The sequence below is a fragment of the Bos taurus genome, chromosome 19, assembly GCF_002263795.3.
Source record: "Bos taurus isolate L1 Dominette 01449 registration number 42190680 breed Hereford chromosome 19, ARS-UCD2.0, whole genome shotgun sequence".
Classification (NCBI taxonomy): Eukaryota; Metazoa; Chordata; class Mammalia; order Artiodactyla; family Bovidae; genus Bos; species Bos taurus.
Window position 1 is genome coordinate 33,586,315 of NC_037346.1, and position 23,660 is coordinate 33,609,974.

General features: G+C 45.9%; 1 protein-coding gene across 15 annotated transcripts in view; it reads right to left on the reverse strand.

The window, feature by feature from the left end:
* The window catches only part of SPECC1 (sperm antigen with calponin homology and coiled-coil domains 1), a 206,548-nt gene that overhangs the window by 67,135 nt on the left and 115,753 nt on the right, over window positions 1–23,660 (reverse strand). For all 15 annotated transcript variants that reach the window (XM_059878320.1, XM_010816096.3, XM_059878318.1 and 12 more), the window contains one exon: window positions 5,673–7,249. In XM_059878320.1, the coding sequence (XP_059734303.1) occupies window positions 5,673–7,249 (1,577 nt within the window). The remainder of the gene's footprint in view (window positions 1–5,672; window positions 7,250–23,660) is intronic.

Below are 23,660 nucleotides of genomic sequence, written 5' to 3' on the forward strand. Positions count from 1 at the left end.
CACTGCAAGTTTCTCTGACATTCATTCCTTCATTCAATTTATTCAACAAGCATTTACCAGATGCTTAACACATAGAAGAAGTCACGTGTTCAGTTCAGTTCAGTCACTCAGTTGTGTCCGACTCTTTGCAACCCCATGAATCGCAGCACTCCAGTCCTCCCTGTCCATCAACAACTCCCGGAGTTCGCCCAAACTCATGTCCATTGAGTCGGTGACACCATCCAACAATCTCATCCTCTGTTGTCCCCTTCTTCTCCTGCCTTCAGTCTTTCCCAGCATCAGAGTCTTTTCAAATGAGTCAGCTCTTCGCATGAGGTGGCCAAAGTATTGGAGTTTCAGCTTTAACATCAGTCCTTCCAATGAACATTCAGGACTGATCATCTTTAGGATGGACTAGTTGGATCTCCTTGCAGTCCAAGGGACTCTCAAGAGTCTTCTCCAACACCACAGTTCAAAAGCATCAATTCTTCAGCGCTCAGCTTTCTTTATAGTCCAACTCTCACATCCATACATGAATACTGGAGAAATGATAGCCTTGACTATACGGACCTTGGTTGGCAAAGTAATGTCTCTGCTTTTGAATATGCTGTCTAGGCTGGTCATAACTTTCCTGCCAAGGAGTAAGGATCTTTTAATTTCATGCCTGCCATCACCATCTGAAGTGATTTTGGAGCCCCAAAAATAAAGTCTGACACTGTTTCCACTGTTTCCCCATCTATTTGCCATGAAGTGATGGGGCCAGATGCCATGATCTTAAGTTTTCTGAATGTTGAGCTTTAAGCCAACTTTTTCACTCTCCTCTTTCACTTTCATCAAGAGGCTCTTTAGTTCTTCCTCACTTTCTGCCATAAGGGTGGTGTCATCTGCATATCTGAGGTTATTGATATTTCTCCTGGCAATCTTGATTCCAGCTTGTACTTCCTCCAGCCCAGCATTTCTCATGATGTACTTCTGCATATAAGTTAAATACGCAGGATGACAATATACAGCCTTGATGTACTCCTTTCCCGATTTGGAACTTGTCTGTTGTTCCGTGTCCAGTTCTAACTGTTGCTTCCTGACCTGCATATAGATTTCTCAAGAGGGAGGTCAGGTGGTCTGGTATTCCCATCTCTTTTAGAATTTTCCACAGTTTATTGTGATCCACACAGTCAAAGTCTTTGGCATAGTCAATAAAGCAGAAATAGATGTTTTTTCTGGAACTCTCTTGCTTTTTCAATGATCCAGCGGATGTTGGCAATTTGATCTCTGGTTCCTCTGCCTTTTCTAAAACCAGTTTGAACATCTGGAAGTTCATGGTTCACGTATTATTGAAGCCTGGCTTGGAGAATTTTGAGCATTACTTTACTAGCATGTGAGATGAGTGCAATTGTGCGGTAGTTTGAGCATTCTTTGGCATTGCCTTTCTTTGGGACTGGGATGAAAACTGACCTTTTCCAGTCCTGTGGCCACTGCTGAGTTTTCCAAGTTTGCTGGCATATGGAGTGCAGCACTTTCACAGCATCATCTTTTAGGATTTGAAACAGCTCAACTGAAATTCCATCACCTCCATTAACTTTGTTCATAGTGATGCTTCCGAAGGCCCACTTGACTTCACATTCCAGGATGTCTGGCTCTAGGTGAGTGATCACACCATTGTGATTATCTGGGTTGTGAAGATCTTTTTTGTACAATTCTTTTGTGTTTTCTTGCCACCTCTTCTTAATATCTTCTGCTTCTGTTAGGTCCATACCATTTCTGTCCTTTATTGAGCCCATCTTTGCATGAAATGTTTCCTTGATATCTCTAATTTTCTTGAAGAGATCACAAGTCTTTCCCATCTATTGTTTTCCTTTATTTCTCTGCACTGATCACTGAGGAAGGTTTTCTTATCTCTCCTTGCTATTCTTTGGAACTCTGCATTCAGATGGGTATATCTTTCCTTTTCTCCTTTGCTTTTCGCTTCTCTTCTTTTCATAGCTATTTGTCACATGTTAAGACTGTACATACTGTGATGGCTTAGGTAACTGTAACATGAGTGAGTATGCGTTATCTTGCTGTGTGTGTTTAATTTCATTTTTAAAAATTTTGGCTGTGCTGGGTCTTTGCTGTTGCCCAGGGGCTCTCTCTAGTTGCAGCATGTGGACTTAGTTGCCCTTCGGTATGTGGGACCTTAGTTCCCCAATCAGGTATTGAACCTGTATCTCCTGCATTGGACAGCGGATGTTTTAAAATTTTTTTTAATTGACTGTGCTAGGTCTTCGTTGCTTTGCTCAGGCTTTCGTTGCAGCAAGCAGGGGCTACTCTCTAGTTGTGGTATGCAGGCTTCTCATTGCAGTGGCTTCTTTTGTTGCAGAGCATAGGCTCTAGGGTACATGGGCTTCAGTAGTCATGACTTTCAGTCCCTAGAGTCAGGGCTCAGCTGCTCCAAGGCATGTGGGATCTTCCTGGACCAGGGATCAAACCTGTGTCCCCTGCACTGGCAGGCAGATTCTCACCCAGTGGACCACCAGGGAAGTCTCTGTTATGTTTGTTTTACATCTAACTTGGTTATTCCCTTCTGCTGAATCCTTGCCCCTGTTCTGATGGAGCCATGATTCATTCATGCCAGCTTCCGTCTGCACTATCTTTTTTACAATGCTATTCTGCCAAAGGGGAGGGAATATGCTAATTCAGTTTACACTTTTGTTATGGAAAAAGAAAGATGGGGTCAGAAAATTCAAGGAAGAGGGCAAACATCTGTATCTCACTGAGGCCCTCTGGGACACTTTCAGGGTGGGGCTGCAATGCTCCCTGAGGTGCTTTCCAAGGTCTCAACAAGGAGACAAATGCTGGGGTGGCCAGAGGCTTCAGAAATCAGTCCTGCGGTCAAGTTTAAGAAACTGAATGGAGCTCAGGCCCAACTCAGCACCATCAAGGCACTGGGCTAGCCAAGAAGTCCCAGCCCATCCAGGATGTGGCCTCCTGGGTCCACAAGCCCACAGCCCTCCTGGAGCTGAGGGTCAGCGTCTCTGAAAAAGGAACACCGAGGTTGAGACCTAAAGCTTCAGAAAGGACCTGTGGGGGGGAAAGGGGGACAGGCATGGCCCCCCAGATACCTGAGGGCAAGAACTGGGCCTGGTTGGGCCTGGCAGAAGGGGCAGAGGGCAGTGAAGGGGCTGGAGGGGAAAGTAGATGGGGTGGGGAAGTGACCGACCAAGCAGAGTCCTGCTGGCTGTGGCCAATGGTGCTCTCACCTGCCCAGAGGCCACTCCCCTTTCTCTTCTTACTAAGACCCTCTAACTTGTTCAGGAATCAGGCTGTGATCCTGCAGTCTCAGGGAAGGTGACCTGAGGGAGGGTCACCAGGTCACTGGGTGTGACCCAGTCCTGCCCAGGTGTAAGGGGGGGAACCCAGGGAAGGTTCTCCCACAGGACTGTAGGGACCGTGGGGACCAGATGCTGAAAGCACCGTGCTCGCCTGCACCTCCAGCAGGAAGGCAGAGAGGGTCTCAGAGCTGCCAGCCTGGAGCGGTGACATTGCACTACCTGGACCCCACCACCAGCCTCGACCCCCAGACTCCAGGTTATGGAGCAGAGTGCACATCCGCTGACTGGGGCCCCGACACCAGGGTTTGTTCTCACTGTCCAAAGCACCAGCTGGTCATGCTCACAGACCACCTGTCATTTCAGCCAGGGTCCAGGTCTCTCCATCCCTGTAGGGTCCTGTCTTCAGTCACAGTGACCGGGGCCATTGACCTGCCACATCGTCTCTCAAATTCTGCTCTGGCCATTTGTGGCCAGTCACTGCCCTAATCATTTTGTCTTGGTGACAACGCTGGTCACACAATAATCATGTCACCTCTCATTTTCCTTGGCCACTCAGGCAAGTGCTTCTTTACAACACCCTTACTCCATTGCAGGAAATGCCTGAGTTTTGCAGGAGGAACTGAATTTCTACCTACATGTTGTCAACCTTAGGGGAAGAGAAAAATCAGTGTCTTCTTTTGAAACTTCTAGGTTCCAAGACTTATAAAAATTCTCCAGCTTGAAATCAAGATCCCAAATGACTGGAATCTTGACGAGTAGACCTAGGCTGCATTATAATCTGGAAAAACAAAGATGTGGTCCAACTCCACAGTGCTGGCCAGCTAGGGAAGGCATGTGTGCAGTGGCGGGAGGCTAAGGCTTGAAGATTCTGTGGAAATAAGATCCCCCCTGCCCCGGCCCCACAAAGCTGTGCACAGGCAGCTTGTACGATCACACAGTCAGCTGCCAGCAAAATTATAAGGTGGAGGTCAGAGAAGCTGGAAGCCTGAAGATACTCAAACCCAGCTGAAAATGAATAAATGAGAGGAAGAGAAAGCCTGTAAGACGTCCACACCATTAATGACCAGAGAATCAGGTTGCAATGGACCATTCTTAAGGCAGATGAAGCAGGAGAGACAAACCCTCTGGGATTTCAGGGTGTAATTTGTATCAAGAGAGTGACAGCCCCTGAAATGAGGTGGAAGGATGTTTTCAGTCCCTCTCAGCAAGGGACCCCAAAATCAGACCCAGAGCTCAGAGGAATTGGGAAATCAGAAGCCATCTGTCTATACCTGCTGTTCTGCTCTGAGGATGGGCAGAATATTATACAATCACCAGCAATCTTTACCAGAGAACAAAGTCCAGGCTGATTAAAGCATTATTTTTAAAAAACGAAAATAGTGATCATTTACTTGATCTTGGGTTGGGGAAGATCTTTCTGAGTGGAAATGGGGAGGGGAAAAGAGGAAACGGAGACCAGATCTGAATGACCCAAAAGCTAGGTACCAAATGTCAGCAAGGGGTCCAGAACCCCCCACGCCATTGGTGATTACACCTATGTCTTGCTGCTGGCAGCCAATCTGGCCAAGGCATGCAAAGTCTTTAAAACGGTCACACTCTTGACATAGTGAGTCAATGTCTAGGAATTTTTCCTAAGGAAATAATCAGAGAGAGATAAAAAATGACTTACACTATCAAAAGACTGGGAAAAAAACATGAATGTTCAACAACAGGTGAGCAGTAAAGTACTTAGGAAATATTTCTAGAACAGCATACTATCTGGCCTTCAAAATCATGTTTCAAAGAATAGTGAACAATGAGACTGTGCTCACAAAACATCAGATTTTTAAAAAGTTAGTAGGTATAGAATGATTTTTTAACTTGTGACATAAACATATACACACATACATTAGTACATCTGGAAGAAAACGCCAAAATAGTGGTTATATAATTGTATTACTTGGTGGGGAAACTTAGGATGATTTTAGTTTTCTGTTCCTAGGTGCCCAAAGCATGGTAACCAGGAAACTGGATGTCTATCACTCACTCTTCAACACTTGGCTTACTGCCACCTCTTCCAGGCAGTCCTCCTGCACTACCCTCCCTTACCCATGTTATTCTAGGTGCTCCCCTGGGACTGGACTCCGGACTGACCTCTGCAACATTCTTTATTCCTGCATCATCAGACTCACTGTATCCCCGTGACACATTCTGCTACTGTAGCCAGAAATTGGGGTGTCTCATTGCTGCATGCCTGGTCTGTGTGGACTCTGACAGATCTTCAGGCTAGAGTGCTGGATTGTGAATGTAATTGAGTACCTGGTCCTCTGTGCCCTGTGCCTCTCAAGCCGAGGAGGGCCAAGCAGACAAGGGTGAGCAAACCACAGCGGAGAGAAAGCTTCTTACCTTGGCCAGCAGGCTTGAAACGCGCTTCACCTCTCCATGTGCCTTCAGCAGCTCCTGCCTGAGCTCTGAGCAGGACTGTTCCAGCTGGTCCTTCTCGGCTCGAGCCACGGTCAGCATTTCCTGGACGTCGCAGCCCTCAGCCATGGGCCCCAGGGGGCTGGCCCCTCCAGTTTTCTGCTCCTCGTTCTCCAGGGAGGCCTGCAAAGACCCGTTCTCTACCTGGAGCCCTTCCACGGGAAGCTGACGCGCTGCTGGGATCTCGGCTGTGGGGCCGCCGCTGTGCTGCTCCAGCTCCAGGCGGGTGGTCAGCTCCCCATTCACCTCCTGCAGGTGCCGGACCAGCTCCAGAGCACTGCGGTGCTCCTCCTCGACGGCGCGCAGGCGGCACGTCAGCTGCTGTTGGATGCTCAGCAGCTTCTCGCGCTCGAAGCGGCCCTGCTCCAGGATCTCTGTGCACTTCTGTTCCAGCTCCAGGATCTTGCCTTCCTGGGCGCCAGGCTCCTCGCCCTTGACACGCTCCTGCAGGAGGGTCATAAGCTTCTCATTCTCCTGGCTCAGCTGCTCCGCCCTCTCCCGGTGCTGATGGAAGGACGTTTCCAGGAGCGTCTTCTCATCCGCCAGCTTCTCATTTTCAGCCGTCAGCTCCTGCACCATCTGCTGCTGGTCAGACAGCTCCTGCAGCGTGGCCTGCAGCTCCTCAGCCGTGCTGTGCTGGTTCTCCTCCATCCTGTGGATCTTCTCTGCCAGGGACGCCAAGGACAGCTCGCTCGCTGTGTTTGGGGAGCTGCCGGCTGCCGAGCACTTGGAGCTCTTGACAAGGCTCCCAGCAGGGGACAGGGGCCCCAGGGTGTCTGCTGGGATGTGTTCGAAGTCAGAGGCATCCGGGGACAAGGAGGCCTTGGTGACATCACTGCTGGAAGAGCCTGATGTCCGCAGGGCACCCTCATGTGGGTTTTTTCTGTACACATCAATTTCACTCAACGCCTCATTCCCCGTCGGGCTCCCGAAGCTGGACTCCTGAGTTACGGACGTCGGGCAGCTGCTGTCCCCGGTGTGACTTGCTCCCCCCTCTGAATCTGGGGAATGCTCAAAATAAGTCAGTTTCTCTTTCAAGGCCCGGTTTTCTTCCTCGAGCTCTGCGAGCTCTTTCTGGAAGCTCTTGTTCTTCTCCTCAAGGGCTCGGATCAAAGGTTCCGAGTCACCTGGCAAGACTGATGCTCCGTCCACACTGGAGTCCAAAGCATCCCCGCCTTCACTGTCCTGAGTCCGTTTCTCCATCCATTTCTTGAGTTCACTTCGGAGCCTGTTGATCTCACTGTCTTTCTCTTTAGCTTCTGCCAAGAGCTCCCGGACCTGGGACTCGAGCACAGCCTTCTCTGCACCTTCATGCTCCGGCCGGGGTCTTGGGGGAGCAGCCCGCACGTGCTTGGTGGGGGTGGGCGTGCTGGAAGAGGTGGGGCTGGTCGTCACTTTCCTTGAGTTGGAGGGACCGCGTGGCACAGTTCTGTCTCTTGAGACAGTGACGGCAAGTTCTCGAGGGGCAGGAATGCCTGTCCTCTTGGTAGCTGTCACGGACCCTGAAGAGAGAAGAAACCAGTGAAACAAAGCGAGCACTTTTATGAAGGAAACCCAGTAACTTCAGCTCTCAGGGCACGTGGGCAGCATGGCTGCCACTCTTCCTTCATTGCATCCTCCCTGAAGTACCTACCCAGCTCCAACTGGGGCTTCTGCACCCCTGCCCCCAGCCCTGTGCTTCAGCAGAGCTGAGGCCACGCTGAGCTACTCAGCATCACCCCGTCCCCAGGGACAGCTGCTGCCTCAAAGCACACACCAGCCCCACAGTCAAGGTCAACGAGACACCAGGAGAGAGGTTCCTGGGTGAGCGTCTAAACATACTGGTTGCGGGTGAGTCTGGGGACGGCTGGCAACCATCACGGCAAGAGGAAGGTGAGGATGCAGAGAAGAAAGAAGGAACCAAGCTCTTAGTGGCGCTGCGGAGCTGTGGGTCAGTCACCCTGAGGCTGGCCCTCCAACCACACAAGCCAACAGTCACCTTTCATAAGTCACCTTAAACTAGGTTTTCTGTAACTTGAAACGTAACACAACTGAATTGACAGTTCTGGCAACTAAGCAAAATACAGGATTGCTGTGAATTCTTAAACAAACACTCAAAAAATGTATCATTTGCATTCTGACTGAACAAATTTCATGAAGAAATCAGAAGACCCAAATAATATTGTACTAGGCACAGGCTGATCTGATTCAATGACCTATTGTTTTTAACAAAGTGGGAATACTGTGCTCATTTGTATTCACAAAGAAACAAGAACCAACACGATGAGGGCCCAGCACATTCATCTGCAGTACAGTTTTCAATGCCAAACAGATTTACATAATGTGGAAATGATACAGAATTTAGAACTTACAATAGAAAATGTAAGGTAAGGAATTTATTTTCATCTATACTACCAGTTATTTTTTAACCTTCACCTATACTACATTTTAAATTTTCACTTATACTGTTTACTATGGAAAATGTTAAGGAAAAAAAAAAAAAAAATCTAGGGGTGAAAACTCAGACATCAATCTCCTAAATGCTCCAAATTGAAACCCACCTTGGAGGTTAAAGTATAAAATGAAAAATCTGGACGTCTTACAAACTCAAAGATGTGTGATGAATCAAGGCCGACTGCAGCAAGTTACACTACAATGGACCGTGGACCGGAGGCCTCTGCTGTGTAGGGAGGGTGGGGGGCAGGGACATATCCACAGCCTGGCAGAGGCCCCAGCCAGCCGAGGCAGAAGCAGGAACCACTGTGGTGAAACAGCTCTGAACCCACTGCCAAGACAGCCACTAAGTCATGAGTAACTGTGTCTCCCAGTGCCCTGGAATCCGGGGGGTGATGTGGAGGCAGACAGTGGACACTGCTGAGTGTCTGACGGCAGATGCCTCTAAAACATTGACATGATGAAGGCTAAGCTGTCGTAGCCACACAGAATAAGACTCAGGTTTTTAAGTTAACCTTTCCAAATTACCAGGGCTTCCCTGGTAGCTCAGAGGGTAAAGCATCTGCCCACAATGCTGGAGACCCAGGTTCAATCCCTGGATCAGGAAGATCCCCTGGAGAAGGCAATGGCAACCCACTCTAGCACTCTTGCCTGGAAAATCCCATGGACAGAGGAGCCTGGCAGGCTATAGTCCTTGGGGTTGCAAAGAGTTGGACACGACTGAGCAACTTCACTTCACTTTCCAAATCAAGTTACTAGAAAGCTAAGAGCACGGTAACACACGTGTGATGCATGGCTGTGTCCTGGTGCCTCCGGTACACCACAATAAATGCTCAGTAAAGAAAAGATGTGTTTAAATGCCCTTGTAAAGTGAAGACTGAAATCACTAAGCAATAAACCTTTTCATCACACCAGTCTTCTGGAGTGAAGTAACCTTGGCAAGGACCGGAATGAAAACTGAGGGATAACTAAAGTTTCAACTTAATGATAGTGAGGACATGCAACACTGAATATCCAGGACCAACTGTCACGGTATCTGCATTCCTGATAACGCCACTAAAGCAAGGCTCCTTTCAGCTGTCTGTTGACTGGGAAGAATGATGTGGACAGCAGCAGCCCACCTCTGCCATCGTGGCAGCAGCAGCTTCACTGCTTCCTCTTGCTGACAGTCTCAGTCTGTCCGCCACTTGGGTGTTACTTATGCCTTATCTAAACTACTAGGAATTTGTTGACATCAAACCCAAGTCCATTTATGAATTATATCCAGTTGTGGATTACAAAGCACGCAACCCAGCTGTACTTTCATAACATCTGTTCTTTTTTTGGTTCTCGCTGCTTCGTCATCACTTGACAATCAGTGTACTTGCCTCCTGACCTTCTTTAAAAGGCTCTTCCCATCTCTGGACACATCTTTTCAGAAACTATCATTAGCTGAGCATAAGTTGAGAGTGCTGCTAAAACTCATCACTGGACCAAACTAAAGTGGTAATACTTCCCCCTCTGCATCAAGACATCCCATCACGGCCACTGGCAGGGTTGGGGGTGCAGTCCCCCAGCTTACCACGTCATAAACCAGAAGGGTTCTTCCTCCCAGTCTCCTTCAAGAACTGAGTTCAGAGGCGTCAGCTCAGAGCCATTCAGCCTGGGCAGGTTCCCCAGCCCAGGAAAGCTGAGCAGGGAGACAGCTGGGGTGGCTACAGCCTAGGCTGATGGGCAGGGCCCGGCGTGGTAGGCACCCTTGCGTCTTTCCTCTTCTGATCACTGTTTATTTGTGCCAAGGACAGCTGTCTGGCTACAAGAAGTTAAAAGCAAGCTCTGCCTAATACAATAATATTTTTAAACCATATTTGACATGTTACATTTCACAACACCAGAGGAGAAACTGTATTATCTTGTGGCTGATCACAGGTGCATCAAAGTGTGTGTCACAGACACACGCACAAGGAGGGGAGAGGACGCGTAGGATAGGGAGTGCTGAGCTGGTCGACAGTGAGTAGTTCTCCTGATTCTTTTTTACGTTATATTTATGCCATAAAGTAAGAAAGAGGGAACACAGGGAACTACTCTGTGGTGACCTAAGTGCAAAGGAAATCTGAAAAAGATAGGATATATGTATACAAATGGCTGATTCAGTTTGCTGTACAGCAGAAACTGACACAACACTGTAAAGCAACTATACTCCAATAAAACTTAAAAAAAAAAAAGGGAAAAATCCTATCATAACAATACACAGAGAGAAAATGGGGTGGGAAAAAAATCTTTCCATAGAACAAAGCATGTTTAAAATAAACAACAGTGCAGTCATTTAAATTATTGATAAGGTTTTAAGCAGTGGTTCTCATGAGCTGAAGATAAAACACTTTCAGTCTCTTTCTGATTTCCTCATCTTACCCAAAGAATGTGTTTCTGGGGCTGCTCTGTGTGATGTGTGTCAGGTTGGGGGAAAGAGTGGCATTCTGAAGTAAACCATTAACCTTTCGTTTATTCACCAAGGATTCGAGTCCTGCTCTACAGAGACACACAATTCACAAGATTGCATGCTGCCTGCCTGGTCTCCTAACACAAGCAGACTCGCTCATTCTATCTCTAAAAATCTAAAACTACCAGGTTACTCTGTATTATAACTCTTTATAAGCTTTTTTAAAAAATAAGATAATACACTTTAAAAAAATATTTATTTTTATTTACTTGGCTGTGCCAGGTCTTGGTTGCGGCATGTGGGGGTCTTAGTTCCCTGACCAGGGATGGACCCCAGGCACCCTGCACTGGGAGCACAGAGTCTTAGCCACCAGGGAAGTCCTTTTGTAACCTTTTTCTTGGAAAATTCCAGTAATTTCTTTACTGTCAAATCTAATCTCCCCGGACTCCTCATCCATTTCCGCTCTTGGCTGGTGGCTCACTTTTGAGAATCTTTGCTCTCTGCAGTCACAAAATATTCTGACAGTGGTACCAGCCATCTTTCAGTTTCCCCCATCAGAGAAGAACATATTTAAAGCCTCCTTCCTCCTTTCTTTTTGTAACCAGCCAGGCAGTCACCCAGATGTATTAATTAGCTTTGAGAGGGTCTCCATGTTTTTCCTTTCCTTTCAGTCTGACTCTAGTCCAGGTCCTTGGAACGTTCCATTGAAATTTCTGAAACATTCTCACAGGTCTTTCTGGTTCCAGCCTCCCCCACCTGTAAGATGTTCTGGATCCATATCCCTTAAGTAAGCCTCATTTTCTATTCCAGACTCTGTATGTATTTCCCGTCAAACTTCTTCCTGTGGTTTCAAGGTCACGCATACCAGCCACAGCCAACCGTATTCATCATTTGCACCTTTCTGCTCCCCACAACCCTCACTGAGCTCTTGCCAGTGTCCCCAGGGTCCCCAATACACCTGTGACTTGTGGAAATGTCATTCGCTTCCCACTGGATCCTTCTAACCAGCATTTAAACATACTCAATTCTCTTCAATTAAAAGACACATGCACCCAGTGTTCACTGCAGCACTATTCACAAGAGCCAAGGCATGGAAACAACCTAAATGTCCATCAATAGATGACTGGATAAAGAATAGCATATATGAAAGTGAAAGTGACTCAGCGTGTCCAACTCTTTGCGACCCCACGGACTATACAGTCCATGGAATTCTCCAGGCCAGAATAATGGAATGGGTAACCGTTCCCTTCTCCAGGGGATCTTCCTAACCCAGGGATCAAACCCAGGTCTCCACATTGCAGGTGGATTCTTTACCACCTGACCCACAAGGGAAACCCAAGAATACTGGAGTGGGTAGCCTATCCCTTCTCCAGCAGATCTTCCCGACACAGGAATCGAACAGGGGTCTCCTGCATTGCAGGTGGATTCTTCACCAACTGAGCTATCAGGGAAGCCCCATGTGTATATATACAATGGAATATTACTTGGCCATAAAAAAGAACAAAATAATGCCATTTGTAGCAACATGGGAAAGACTGAAGGCAAAAGGACCAGCGGGTGGCAGAGGATAAGATGCTTGGATAGCATCACTGACTCAATTGACATGAATCTGAGCAAATTCTGGGAGACAGTGAAGGACAGGGAAGCCTGGTGTGCTGTAGTCCATGGGGTCACAAAGAGTCAAACATGACTTAGCAACTGAGAAACAACAAGTAACATGGATGGACCTAGAGATTGTCATACTGAGTGAAGTCAGTCAGACAGAAAAAGACAAATATCATGTAATATCACTTATATGTGGAATCTAAAAAAAATTACAAATGAATTTATTTACAAAACAGAAATAGACTCACAGACATAGAAAACAAACTTATGGTTACCAGGGGGAAGCAAGGGAGTGGGGCAGAAGGATAAATTAGGAGCTTAACAGAAACATACCACTATACATAAAATAGATAAATAGCAAGGATCTACTGTATAGCACAGGAACTGTAGTTACTATCTTGTATTAATAATAACCTATAATGGAAAAGAATCTGAAAAAGAATAGATATATTTATACATACAACTGAATCACTTTGCTTACACCTGAAACTAACATTGTAAATCAACTAGACTCTAATAAAAGTTTTTAAGAATTTAAAAAAAAGAGTATCTGAGTCCACACCTTCCTTCAGCTAGTCTCTGATCTGTCCCTACGTGTCCCAGCAGAATCCGGCCCCGCAATGCACTTCCAGGTTGTTTGCATTTCTTCCCCCTCATCCCCTCCTCTGCCCACTCCCATTACTCAATCAAACAGTGTCTGCTGAGCTTATCAGTGGCTTCCACTGCAACATCCAATGCAGTGGGTGTTTTCAATCCTCTCAGCAGGGCTGGACTTTTTGACATGGGTCTCTGATGTCATACTGACCTAGTTCTCTCTGACCTCAGCAGCCACCCCATGTGGCCCCCCACCTCCCACTCTCTGCATGCTGGAAGTCTTCAGATCCAGGTCCTGGGCCATTCCTCTTCTCTTATTACAAGTATTTTCCTGGTGCTTCTACTCAATCCCATGAGCTTAAACACCACCTGTATTCTGATGACTCTCACATCAACTCTCTTATATGGATCTCTCCTCTGACAACATATGAACATCAAACTACTCACTTGATAAGCATAATTGAATTATCACAAAAGTATTTCAAACTAGATAAAAGGGAGAAAGAAAAGCTAGTAAAGTGTGAACAATGTGTAAAGGCCCTGGAGTACATGGAGGGGCTGATGAGAAAGAAGGCTAATGGCCATAGGGTGCTCAGGGCAGGTCTCACCATTGAAATTCAAGGTTACACACATTCGCTAAAACAAGGCCAGGATGCTATGAAAAAGTAATAGAAAAAGCTCTAGCTCTCAGAAAGTTTAAATATGTTTGTCAAATCAAAAGATTCAATGGAAGGAATACAATGCAAAATGAAGGAATTCTCTCAATGTGTACGAGAAAATGGAAACAAGATGAAAATCGAAAGGATAAACATAGAGGGCCAAACCAGGCAATCAAATAATCAATTAATAGAAATTCCAGAACTATAGATGAGTGGAAACAGAGCAAAGGAAGTAATCAAAGAGCAATTCCCCAAATTTGAGGAAGGTGTCGATAGAATTTATGTCAGGCAAAACAAAAAATAGATCCACAAGGAGATAGATAAATATTTTTAAAGTTTCAGAACACCAAGAATGTGTAAAAGTTTGGGGAAGGGGTGTGAACTGAGAATGAGCCTGGCCATCATCATGTATTGGGTTGGCCAAAGAGTTTGTTCAGGTTTTCCATAAGATGTTACAGAAAAACCTGAATGAAGTTTTTGGCCAACCCAGTATTAGCAATACTGAATTCTAGAAGGCAACAAAGCAAATGCCTACAGAGTTCTGTGGGAAAATGATTTTTAACCTAGATTTCTATACCCAACCTAACTGCAAATCAATTAGAGAGGCAGAAAACACATGTCAAAACATGCACAGACTCAGAAAATTAAAACTGCCAACACCTTTTCTGAGGAAGTTATTCAAGGATGTGCTCCAGGAAAACAATGAAGCAAACCAAACAGAAGAGGATGAGTCATCCAGGAAGCCTGGCCTTATCAGAAGAAAGCAGTCAAGGGAAGTCTCGGATGGTGTCCATGGAGCAAGTCTGGAGAACAAGTCCATGCTGGGTTGAGAGGATGAAGTGTCTAAGAAGGGAGGTTTCTTTAATAGAACACCTCATTGGAAGAAGAGTCGGGGGGCGGGGGGAGTGAGGATATAATAAAAATAGTGAAAAAACAGAAACCTCACAAAAACAAGAAACTGCATAAAGGTAACAAAATCATAGCACATGACTGCACTCTGCAGGGAAGCCTATCTTGCTGTTGTTCAGGCCCTAAGTCATGTCCAGCTGTTTGCAACCCTATAGACTACAGCACGCAGGCCTCCCTGTCCCTCACTATCTCCCGGAGTTTGCCCAAGTTCATGTCCATTGAATCAGTGATGCTATCCACCCATCTCATCCTCTGCCGCCTCTTCTCTCCTTTTATCCTCAGTCTTTCTCAGAAGCCTATCTTTGTAGTCATAATAACATTAGTACTACTTAAATTTACCTATACCAAAGTAGGAAAGACTGTTTTATAGAACATTTGAATACTATCATCCTTGTTAGCAAAAAAAAAAAAAATTAAAGTACCAATAGAAGAAATTGAGAGGTAGAAGACCAGGTGAAGAAAGCTGGAAGAAAGGGTTGTGACAATTTCCAACCTGATCTCATAAATGGAGAGTCAAAGAGACTAAATATAGTTGGCAAAACAAGAAAAAAAGATGAACTACATTATTAAAATAAAAGAGGTAACCAGGAAAGGAATTAAAAACAGTGATATGACACTGGGAGGAGGCAAAAGGTTATGAGTTAAATTCTCACCTATCATTGTGAGGGTCAACAAAGTGTCTACATGTGAAAAACTAAAAAACAGCAATGTCAACGGAATGATTAGACAGGCCACAGACTAGGAGGAAAAAAATCTGCAATAGACGTATCTGATAAAGGACCGTTAGCCAAAACACACAAAGAACTCAACAATAAGAAAATGAACAACCTAATTAATGGGCAAAATATCTGAACAGAAACCTCACCAAGGAAGATAAACAGATGGCAAATAAGCAGGTGAAGAGATGCTCATACATCATCAGGGAATTGAAAATTAAAACAAGGACATACCACTGCACACCAATTTTAGAGTTGCGAAAGCCCAAAACACAACACCAAATGCTGGTCTGGATGTGGAGCAACAGGAAGTCGTACTTCTACTGGTGGGAACACAGAATTGTACAGCCACTTGTGAAGACAGATAGGTGGTTTCTTTGTTGTTGTTGACCTAGGGGGCTCATCTTCTGACATCATATCTTATTGCCTTTTCTTACCATCCATGGGGTTCTCCAGGCAAGAATACTGGAGCGGGTTGCCATTTCCTTCTTCAGAGGACCACATGTTGTCAGAACTCTTCACTATGACCTGTCCATCTTGGGTGGCCCTGCACAGCACGGCTCATAGTTTCATGGAGTTACACAAGCCCCTTCAACATAACAAGGCTGTAATCCATGAAGGGGATTCAGCAATTGTACTTCCTGGTATTTCCCCAAATGAGTTGAAAACTAACGTCCACACAAAAACCTCTAAGTGGATACTGATAGCAGCTTTAGTCATAGATGCCAAAACTTGGAAGCAGTCAAGATGTCCTTCAGTGGGTGAATGGCTAAACTGTGGTACATCAGCCAGTGGAACATTAATCAGCACTAAAAAGAAATGAGCTGTCAAGCTGTGAAAAGACACCGAAGAACCTTAAATGCATATGATTAAGTGAATGAGGCGAATTTGAAAAGGCTACATTCTGTGATTCCAATCACTAACATATGACACTCTGGAAAAAACAAAACTATGGAGATACTGAAAAGATCAGTGATTGCCAGGATTTTAAAGGAAGGGGATGGGAATAGGCAGGGGAGGATTTTTATTTATTTGGCTCTAGTTGTATCTAGTTGCAGCATGCAGGATCTAAAGTTCCCTGTTGTTCAGTTGCTAAGTCGTGTCTAATTCTTTGTGATCCCAATGGACTGTAGCCCGCCAGGATCCTGTCCAAGGGATTTCTCTGTCAAGAATACTGAAGTGGGTTGCCATTTCTTCCTCCAGGGGATCTTCCTGACCCAGGGATCAAACCCGCATCTCCTGCATTGCAGGTGGATTCTTTACCACTGAGCCACTAGGGAAGCCCTTTCATAGTAAAGGTCTTGCCCTATTTCACTATTTAACCAGTGCATCTCCTACTTTGTTAATAAGATTTAAGGAAAAGAAATGCGAGTGTTTGTGGACGCTGTGGAAGCCAGTAATCTGCAGCTGGTTTTATAGGCAGTGCTGGTCCTTTGGACTTAGAACAAATGAGATAAAACAGGAAAGCCTGAGGCAACTCAAGCTCTGCCATAAGGAACTGGGTCTCTTATCGCATCTCCAGCTCCACCTCACCTGTGGTAGGAAGTATTTCCATGGGCTGCCTTTTGCAGAGTCTCAATAGTTTTTCCTAAAGATTCACACATTCCTCACATTAAAGTTCACGGAAACTCCCTTTGCAAAGCAAACAGAGGAAAAAAATACACACAAGTGAGCCAAACTACTTGCTCATCTTGCTTCCTTCACTAAAGGCAACCAGTACAGCCCACATTCAGAGACGACTTCTGCAACCAGATACATGTTTTGTCTCATCTTCCTTTTTCTTTTTCCAGAACACAGAATTAATTTTGCTCATGGTCCCCTTGGTCAGCAACTCGGGTAGAGTCTAAAAAACACCCGTAAATCTGTGTTCTTCTCCTTCCCAAAGACCTACTCTGGACCTCGGCCACCACGCACAGAGCTCTAGAACCAGGGGGCTTCTAAACAAAAGACCCCTAACATTAAGAGGGGGCTCTGGCCTGAGGGAGGACACAGTGGCCGCTCTGTGTTGGGTTCAAAGCAAGATGGGGCAGGAGACAAAGCAGCAGTGTTTGGAGAAGAGCTTCTTGCAGGCGGCCCACATGGCGCTCAGTTCGTCATCTCCAGGAGGAGCCAGAATGCAAACCACCGCTGGATGGGCTGCTCCAGCAGGCTGGCTGAAAGGGGCAGAGGCAGCTGGTTTCCACTGAGACCCAAGTGGCCTGGGATTTGCTCTGCAGGCCACGTGGGCCTTCGGCTCCACTGTGCAGGTCAAATGCCAGCCTTCCCACCTGACCCGAGGGCTGGCACCTCCACACAGGAATCCCCCAGCACCCTCGGTGTCTCCAGGCAGCAAACGCTGAGTGAGGGGGGATGGGGGTGGTGGAGCTGTGGTGAAAGCAAAGACTTGCCCCTCCCTGGGCAGCAGAGATGGGAAAAGATGGACTCTATGAGGCCTGACGCAGAGCAGAATGACCCATCCTGGATCACTATTTAACTCTAATTCTCTAAAATGGGGTTTCCCTGGTGGCTCAGACAGTAAAGAATCTGTCTGCCAATGCAGAAGATCTAGGTTCGACCCCTAGGTCGGGAAGATCCCCTGGAGGAGGGAATGGCAACCCACTCCTGTATTCTTGCCTGGGAATCCCATGGACAGAAGAGCCTGGTGGGCTGCAGTCCTTGCAGGGGGTCACAAAGAGTCTGACATGATTGAGTGACTAAACACTAATACTTCTCTGAAATGAGACACGTGGCTTTATCTCACAGTGGTCACTGAGAAACTTCCAAGTTCCAGCATTATAAGGGATTAAATTTACCTGAATTTGCGAGTGGAGCAACAAGAGAATTAGGTCAACTGGGCAAGCTGAATCCTATTTACTTGAATTAGCATCACTTTTTTCTTTTCTTTTCTTTTTTTTTAAACCACCCATAGGTCAAAACATACAAAGAACTTTAAGGCGCTGTCCACATTCTTTAAACTGGAGTTCACCACGTAGGCGGTTACAACAGTTCTTTACATTGTGGGGCACTTTGGTTCTCAAAGCATTTTCTACATAATATATGAGGTTCACAAAAGTCAGCTGGCAACACATTGCTATCTTCACTTTTTGGACAAGGAAAATGAGTCTGACAGGCCTCACATTTTGCCCAAGGGTCATAAAATAAGTATGTCTTCTGATAGCTATTCTTGTTGCCCAGTCATGTCCAACTCTTTGCGACCCCATGGATTGTACCCTGTCAGGCTCCTCTGTTCATGGGATTCCCAGGCAAGAATACTGGAGTGGGTTGTCATGCCCTCCTCCAGGGGATCTTCCTGATCCAGGAAACGGACCTATGTCTCCTGCATTGTGAGGCAGATTCTTTATGAGCCAAGCCATGTGGGAAGCCCTAAGGAGGCACCAAACAGTGTTATTTCAGAACTGTAAGACACAGAAATCATGTGGCCTGATCTTTCATGCAAAGTAGTATCGACAGCATCCAGCTTCCGTTGCTATTTTAAACTCTTACATTGAACACGGCATCAGCTGTTTCCACTGCTGAGCAGCTCAAAGAGCCAGACAATCCTTCTTTCTTTCCAACTGGCTGAACGCAGTCTTGGTTCACATGACACACGTGGGTTCCAGTTCTGAAACAATCTGGAACCATGAAGAACAAACGGCTTTCCTGTCCCCCATGATGTCTGAACATCTGAGACCCACTTTCATCCCCCTTGGCCTTCTATTCTTGAAGCAGGACATCCTTAACCCTTCTGGCCCAGCCTCCCAGGTCCTGGGGCCAGTCACTGGATGAACGGCCTAGTGACTGAGTTCTGCCTCTAAGAGAGCAAAGTCCCTCTGCTGTTTCAAAAATCTCAAAATGCTGCAGATGTGGTCACTCAGAGTTTTCACAGCAGAAAACCCAACTCAAGCTTGCATTCATAAGAAGAGAGGAAATGCTTGCAGAACTGGAAGTCCAGGCACAGCCTGACTTCAGGTCAGCTCAGCGGTAAGATGTCCCTGGGGCCTGTTTCTCTCCAGCCTTCACATCTGCTTCCTGGATAGGCACAGTGGCCTTGTGGCCACAGTATGCCTCAGGCAGCTCCAGGCCTCATGTCTGCACATCCCAAATCCAATGAAGAGAACTCTCTCTCCCAGAAGCCCCGACAATGTCTCTTCAAATCTCGATCTGAGGGTCTGAACCATCCTTGACTCACTGAGGCCAAGGGATCAGCTGACCTGCTGGAAGTGGAGAAATGGTGAATCAGGCAAGGAGAATGCCTCAAAGAAGAGGGAAGGAGATGCTGGGCGCAGACACCAAAGTTTCAGAAAGTGTTCGTATTGTGGTCTGAGCAGAGCTGGGTAAGTTTCCTGGTAGAGTACATCAGTGTTGGAGTGCAACACAGAGAAAATGGCACAGTTTATTCCAGCTCAAAGCAAATAAACAAAAAAGGCTTCAGATCCCAGCAGGGGATCAGATCAGATCAGTCGCTCACTCGTGTCCGACTCTTTACGACCCCGTGAATCGCAGCACGCCAGGCCTCCCTGTCCATCACCAACTCCCGGAGTTCACTCAGACTCACATCCATCAAGTCAGTGATGCCATCCAGCCATCTCATCCTCTGTCATCCCCTTCTCCTCCTGCCCCCAATCCCTCCTAGCATCAGAGTCTTTTCCAATGAGTCAACTCTTCACATGAAGAGTGGCCAAAGTACTGGAGTTTCAGCTTTAGCATCATTCCTTCCAAAAAAATCCCAGGGCTGATCTCCTTCAGAATGGACTGGGTGGATCTCCTTGCAGTCCAAGGGACTCAAGAGTCTTCTCCAACACCACAGTTCAAAAGCATCAGTTCTTCGGCGCTCAGCCTTCTTCACAATCCAACTCTCACATCTATCAGCAGGGGACAGTAGGCATCAATTAAGAATGGAAATTGTGAATCAACAGATGAATGGATAAAGAAGATTGAGAGAGAGATATATACACACACAGAATGGAATATTACTCAGCCATAAAAAGAAGGATATAATCCCATATGAAGCAACATGGATGGACCTAGAGATTGTCATATTGAGTGAAGTAAATCAGACAGAGGAAGACAAATATTATACGGTGTCACATACATGTGGAATCCAAAATACAACACAAGTTAACATACCTACAAAACAGAAACAGACCCATAGACACAGACGACAGGCTTGTGGTTGTCAAGGGGGAGGGAGGTGTGGGGAGAGGGGAAGTTTGGGACTGGCAGAGGCAAACTACTACATATAGGGTGGATAAGCAACAAAGTCCTACTGTATAGCACAGGAAACTATTATTAATATAGTTAATATCCTGGGATAAGTCATAGTGGAAAAGAATATGAAAAGAATATATATATGTATAACTAAGTCAGTTTGCAGTATAGCAGAAATTAACAAAACTGTAAATCAACTATACTTCAATAAAACTTTTTAAAATGTATACTGTTTGCCATACACTTTAGTGCATATAATGTGTAATATATAATACATATACATAACACTGGGTTTCTCAGGTGATGCAGTGCTAAAGAATACACCTGCCAATGCAGAAGATCAGGGTTCAATCCCTGGGTTGGGAAGATCCCCTGGAGGAGGAGATGGCAACCCACCCCAGTATTCTTGCCTGGGAAACCCCATGGACAGAAGGGCCTGGAGGGGTACAGTCTATGGAATCACAAAGAGATGGACATGACTGAAACAACTCAGCACATATGCATGAGTATTTTTAAGTATTATGCATACATAATACTTAAAAATAAAATGTTAAATAAAAAAAGACCAAATGGGATAGTTAAGAGTTCTGATTATAACTAGGCAAACCTTTCTTGTTTACTAATGGTTTACCTACATGCAGGCTTCCCCTGTGGCTCAGATGGTAAAGAATCTGCCTGCAATACAGGAGACCCAGGTTCGATCTCAGAGTCGGGAAGATTCCCTGGAGAAGGAAATGGCAATTTACTCTAGTAGTCCTGCCTAGAGAATTCCATGGACTTAGGAGCCTGGTGGGCTACAGTCCATGGGGTCACAAAGAATCAGACACAACTGAGCGATTTCACTTACCTGCATCCAACACATAGCTGGGATCAGATCCAGGATGGTTCATGTGCCCTGAGAGTATGACCACTGTCACAGTTATGCTATTATTTACCAAACCCTCATGCTGCAGTTACTGCTGTTTCAGGACCAGTCTTCCCATAACTTTAATACTTTGTTGTTGTTCAGTCACTAAGTTGTGTCTGACTCTTTGCAACCCCATGGACTGCAGAAGGCCAGGCTTCCCTGTCCATCACCAACTCCTGGAGCTTGCTCAAACTCATGTCCACTGAGTCAGTGATGCCATCCAACCATCTCATTCTCTGTCCCCTCCTTCTCCTCCTGCTTTCAATCTTTCCCAGCATCAGAGTCTTTTCCAAGGAGTCAATTCTTTGGCTATCAGGTGGCCAAAGTACTGGAGATTCAGCTTCAGCATCAGTCCTTCCAATGAATATTCAGGGTCGATTTCCTTTAGAATGGACTGGTTGATCTCCGTGCAGTCCAAGGGACTCTCAAGAGTCTTCTCCAGCACCACAGTTCAAAAGCATCAATTCTTCAGTCTTCAGCCTTCTTTATGGTCCAACTCTCACATTCATACATGACTACTGGAAAAATCATAGCTTTGACTATCAGACATGTGTCAGCAAAGGGATGTCTCTGCTTTTTAATACACTGTCTAGGTTTGTCATAGCTTTCCTTCCAAGGAGCAAGTATTTTAATTTCATGGCTGTAGTCACTGTTCAAAGTGATTTTGGAGTCCAAGAAAATACAAATTCACCATTTCCACTTTTTCTCCATCTATTTGCCATGAAGTGATGGGACTGAATGCCATGATCTTAGTTTTTTAATGTTGAGTTTTTTCATTCTCCTCTCTCACTCTCATCAAGAGGCTCTTTAGGTCCTCCTCACTTTCTGCCATTAGGGTGGTATCATCTGCATATCTGACTGCATATCTGAGGTTGTTGGTATTTCTCCCAGCATCTTGATTCTAGCTTGTGCCACTGTTTCAGGACAAGTCTCCCATAACTTCAATGCTTTAGACAACCGTTATACTTTGTGGTTCTGTGGGGCAGGAACTCAGGAGGGGTGGTGGCTGAGGCTGGGCTGGCTCAATCCCATGGCCCAGCAGTGGGGAGCTCGGCTGGGTCTGGTGGGAGTCCCGATAGGGTATAGCCTCTCAGCATGGTGGGCTCAGGTTTCCCAGCATCCCTGTTTCTGAAAACAAGGGACCTTCACTACTTCTTGTAGCCCAGCCACAGAGGTCACACGGCATCACCTCTGTTGTATCTAGTGGTCGGAGCACCCCAGCAGGTAGACGAAACAGAGCTGCATCTTATGAAGAGGAACACACCAACTGTGCGCCTGTTCCCTAAACTGTTCACTGTGCCACCTAGACGTGAAGCCAACAACCAGCTTCCTGACGGTCTGGTAGTCCCTAAGGCACAACGAAGACACTGGTAAAGTCCATTCTGCTAGGCACACAACTCTGGGTGGCTTGCACTTTCCTGGACAAGATGGTCCCACTTCCTCACTATTAACACATGCAAGGGCATACAGAGATAACAACGCTCTTTCTAAAACTGAAATAACCAAAACCCCCTACTTTCCTGAGCCATTGACATGAAATATGAGACATGGAAAGAATGCATTCTTTCATGTGGAGACAAAAGAGCTTAGTCTCTTGTTTGGGATCATGATATACACACACACGACATAAAGCTGCAAACACTCTTCTGTGAATTCTATTTCATCTCATTAGAATACAAGCATTTATAGCCTTCCAGAACAGTGGGAAGACATTTTGCTGCTCTATTTAATAATATAATACATCCTAAGAATGATGTCTTGCAATTTATTCACTGTTTCTAGATTTGGGCCACTATAAAAAAGAGTACTGAAATTGACAAACTTTTTCTACATTCACTGCATACTTGAGTAGTGCTGCTTTTACATCTAGAGGACAAAACCCCCCAAATGGAGCTGCTTTGTCAGAAGAAACGTGTATTTTTCAATCTCAACAGCTACTGCCAGACTGCTTTCCAAAAAAAACTGCCATCATTCACGCTGCCACTGCCAATGCACGGGAGTAACTGTTTCTCTAGTCCCTGAGTAGCACAGGAAGCTATTACTCTTCTGGATGGGTGAAAAACAGTTGCGTTTGACGTCCATTCTCCGGTGTAACTGATGTTCAGTATCTTTTTTCTTTTCTTTCCTTTTTGTCCTTTAATTGCTGATCATGCTGTTTTCGGTTGATCTGGACCACTACCTTCTTTGGCATCTGGCTCTTCCTTGTTCGTTTCTAGGCTGACCTCAGGTACACAGGGCATCCTGCATTATCCCCCCAGATTATAACATATCTGTAAGCAGAGGCTGGCTGTGCCCCAGAATTCCCTCCCTTTCTCCTCCTCAGTTACTCGACTTTCTACTGGGCACATGGCTTCAGAAGTAGGGCTTTCCAACCTCTTTGCAGCTGGGTGTGGCTGGGTGACTGGGTTCTGGACAATGGACGAAGTATTTTCTGGAAGCTCTCCTTAACTAAGCCCCTTTCCTCCATCCTTATGTCTGAAATGT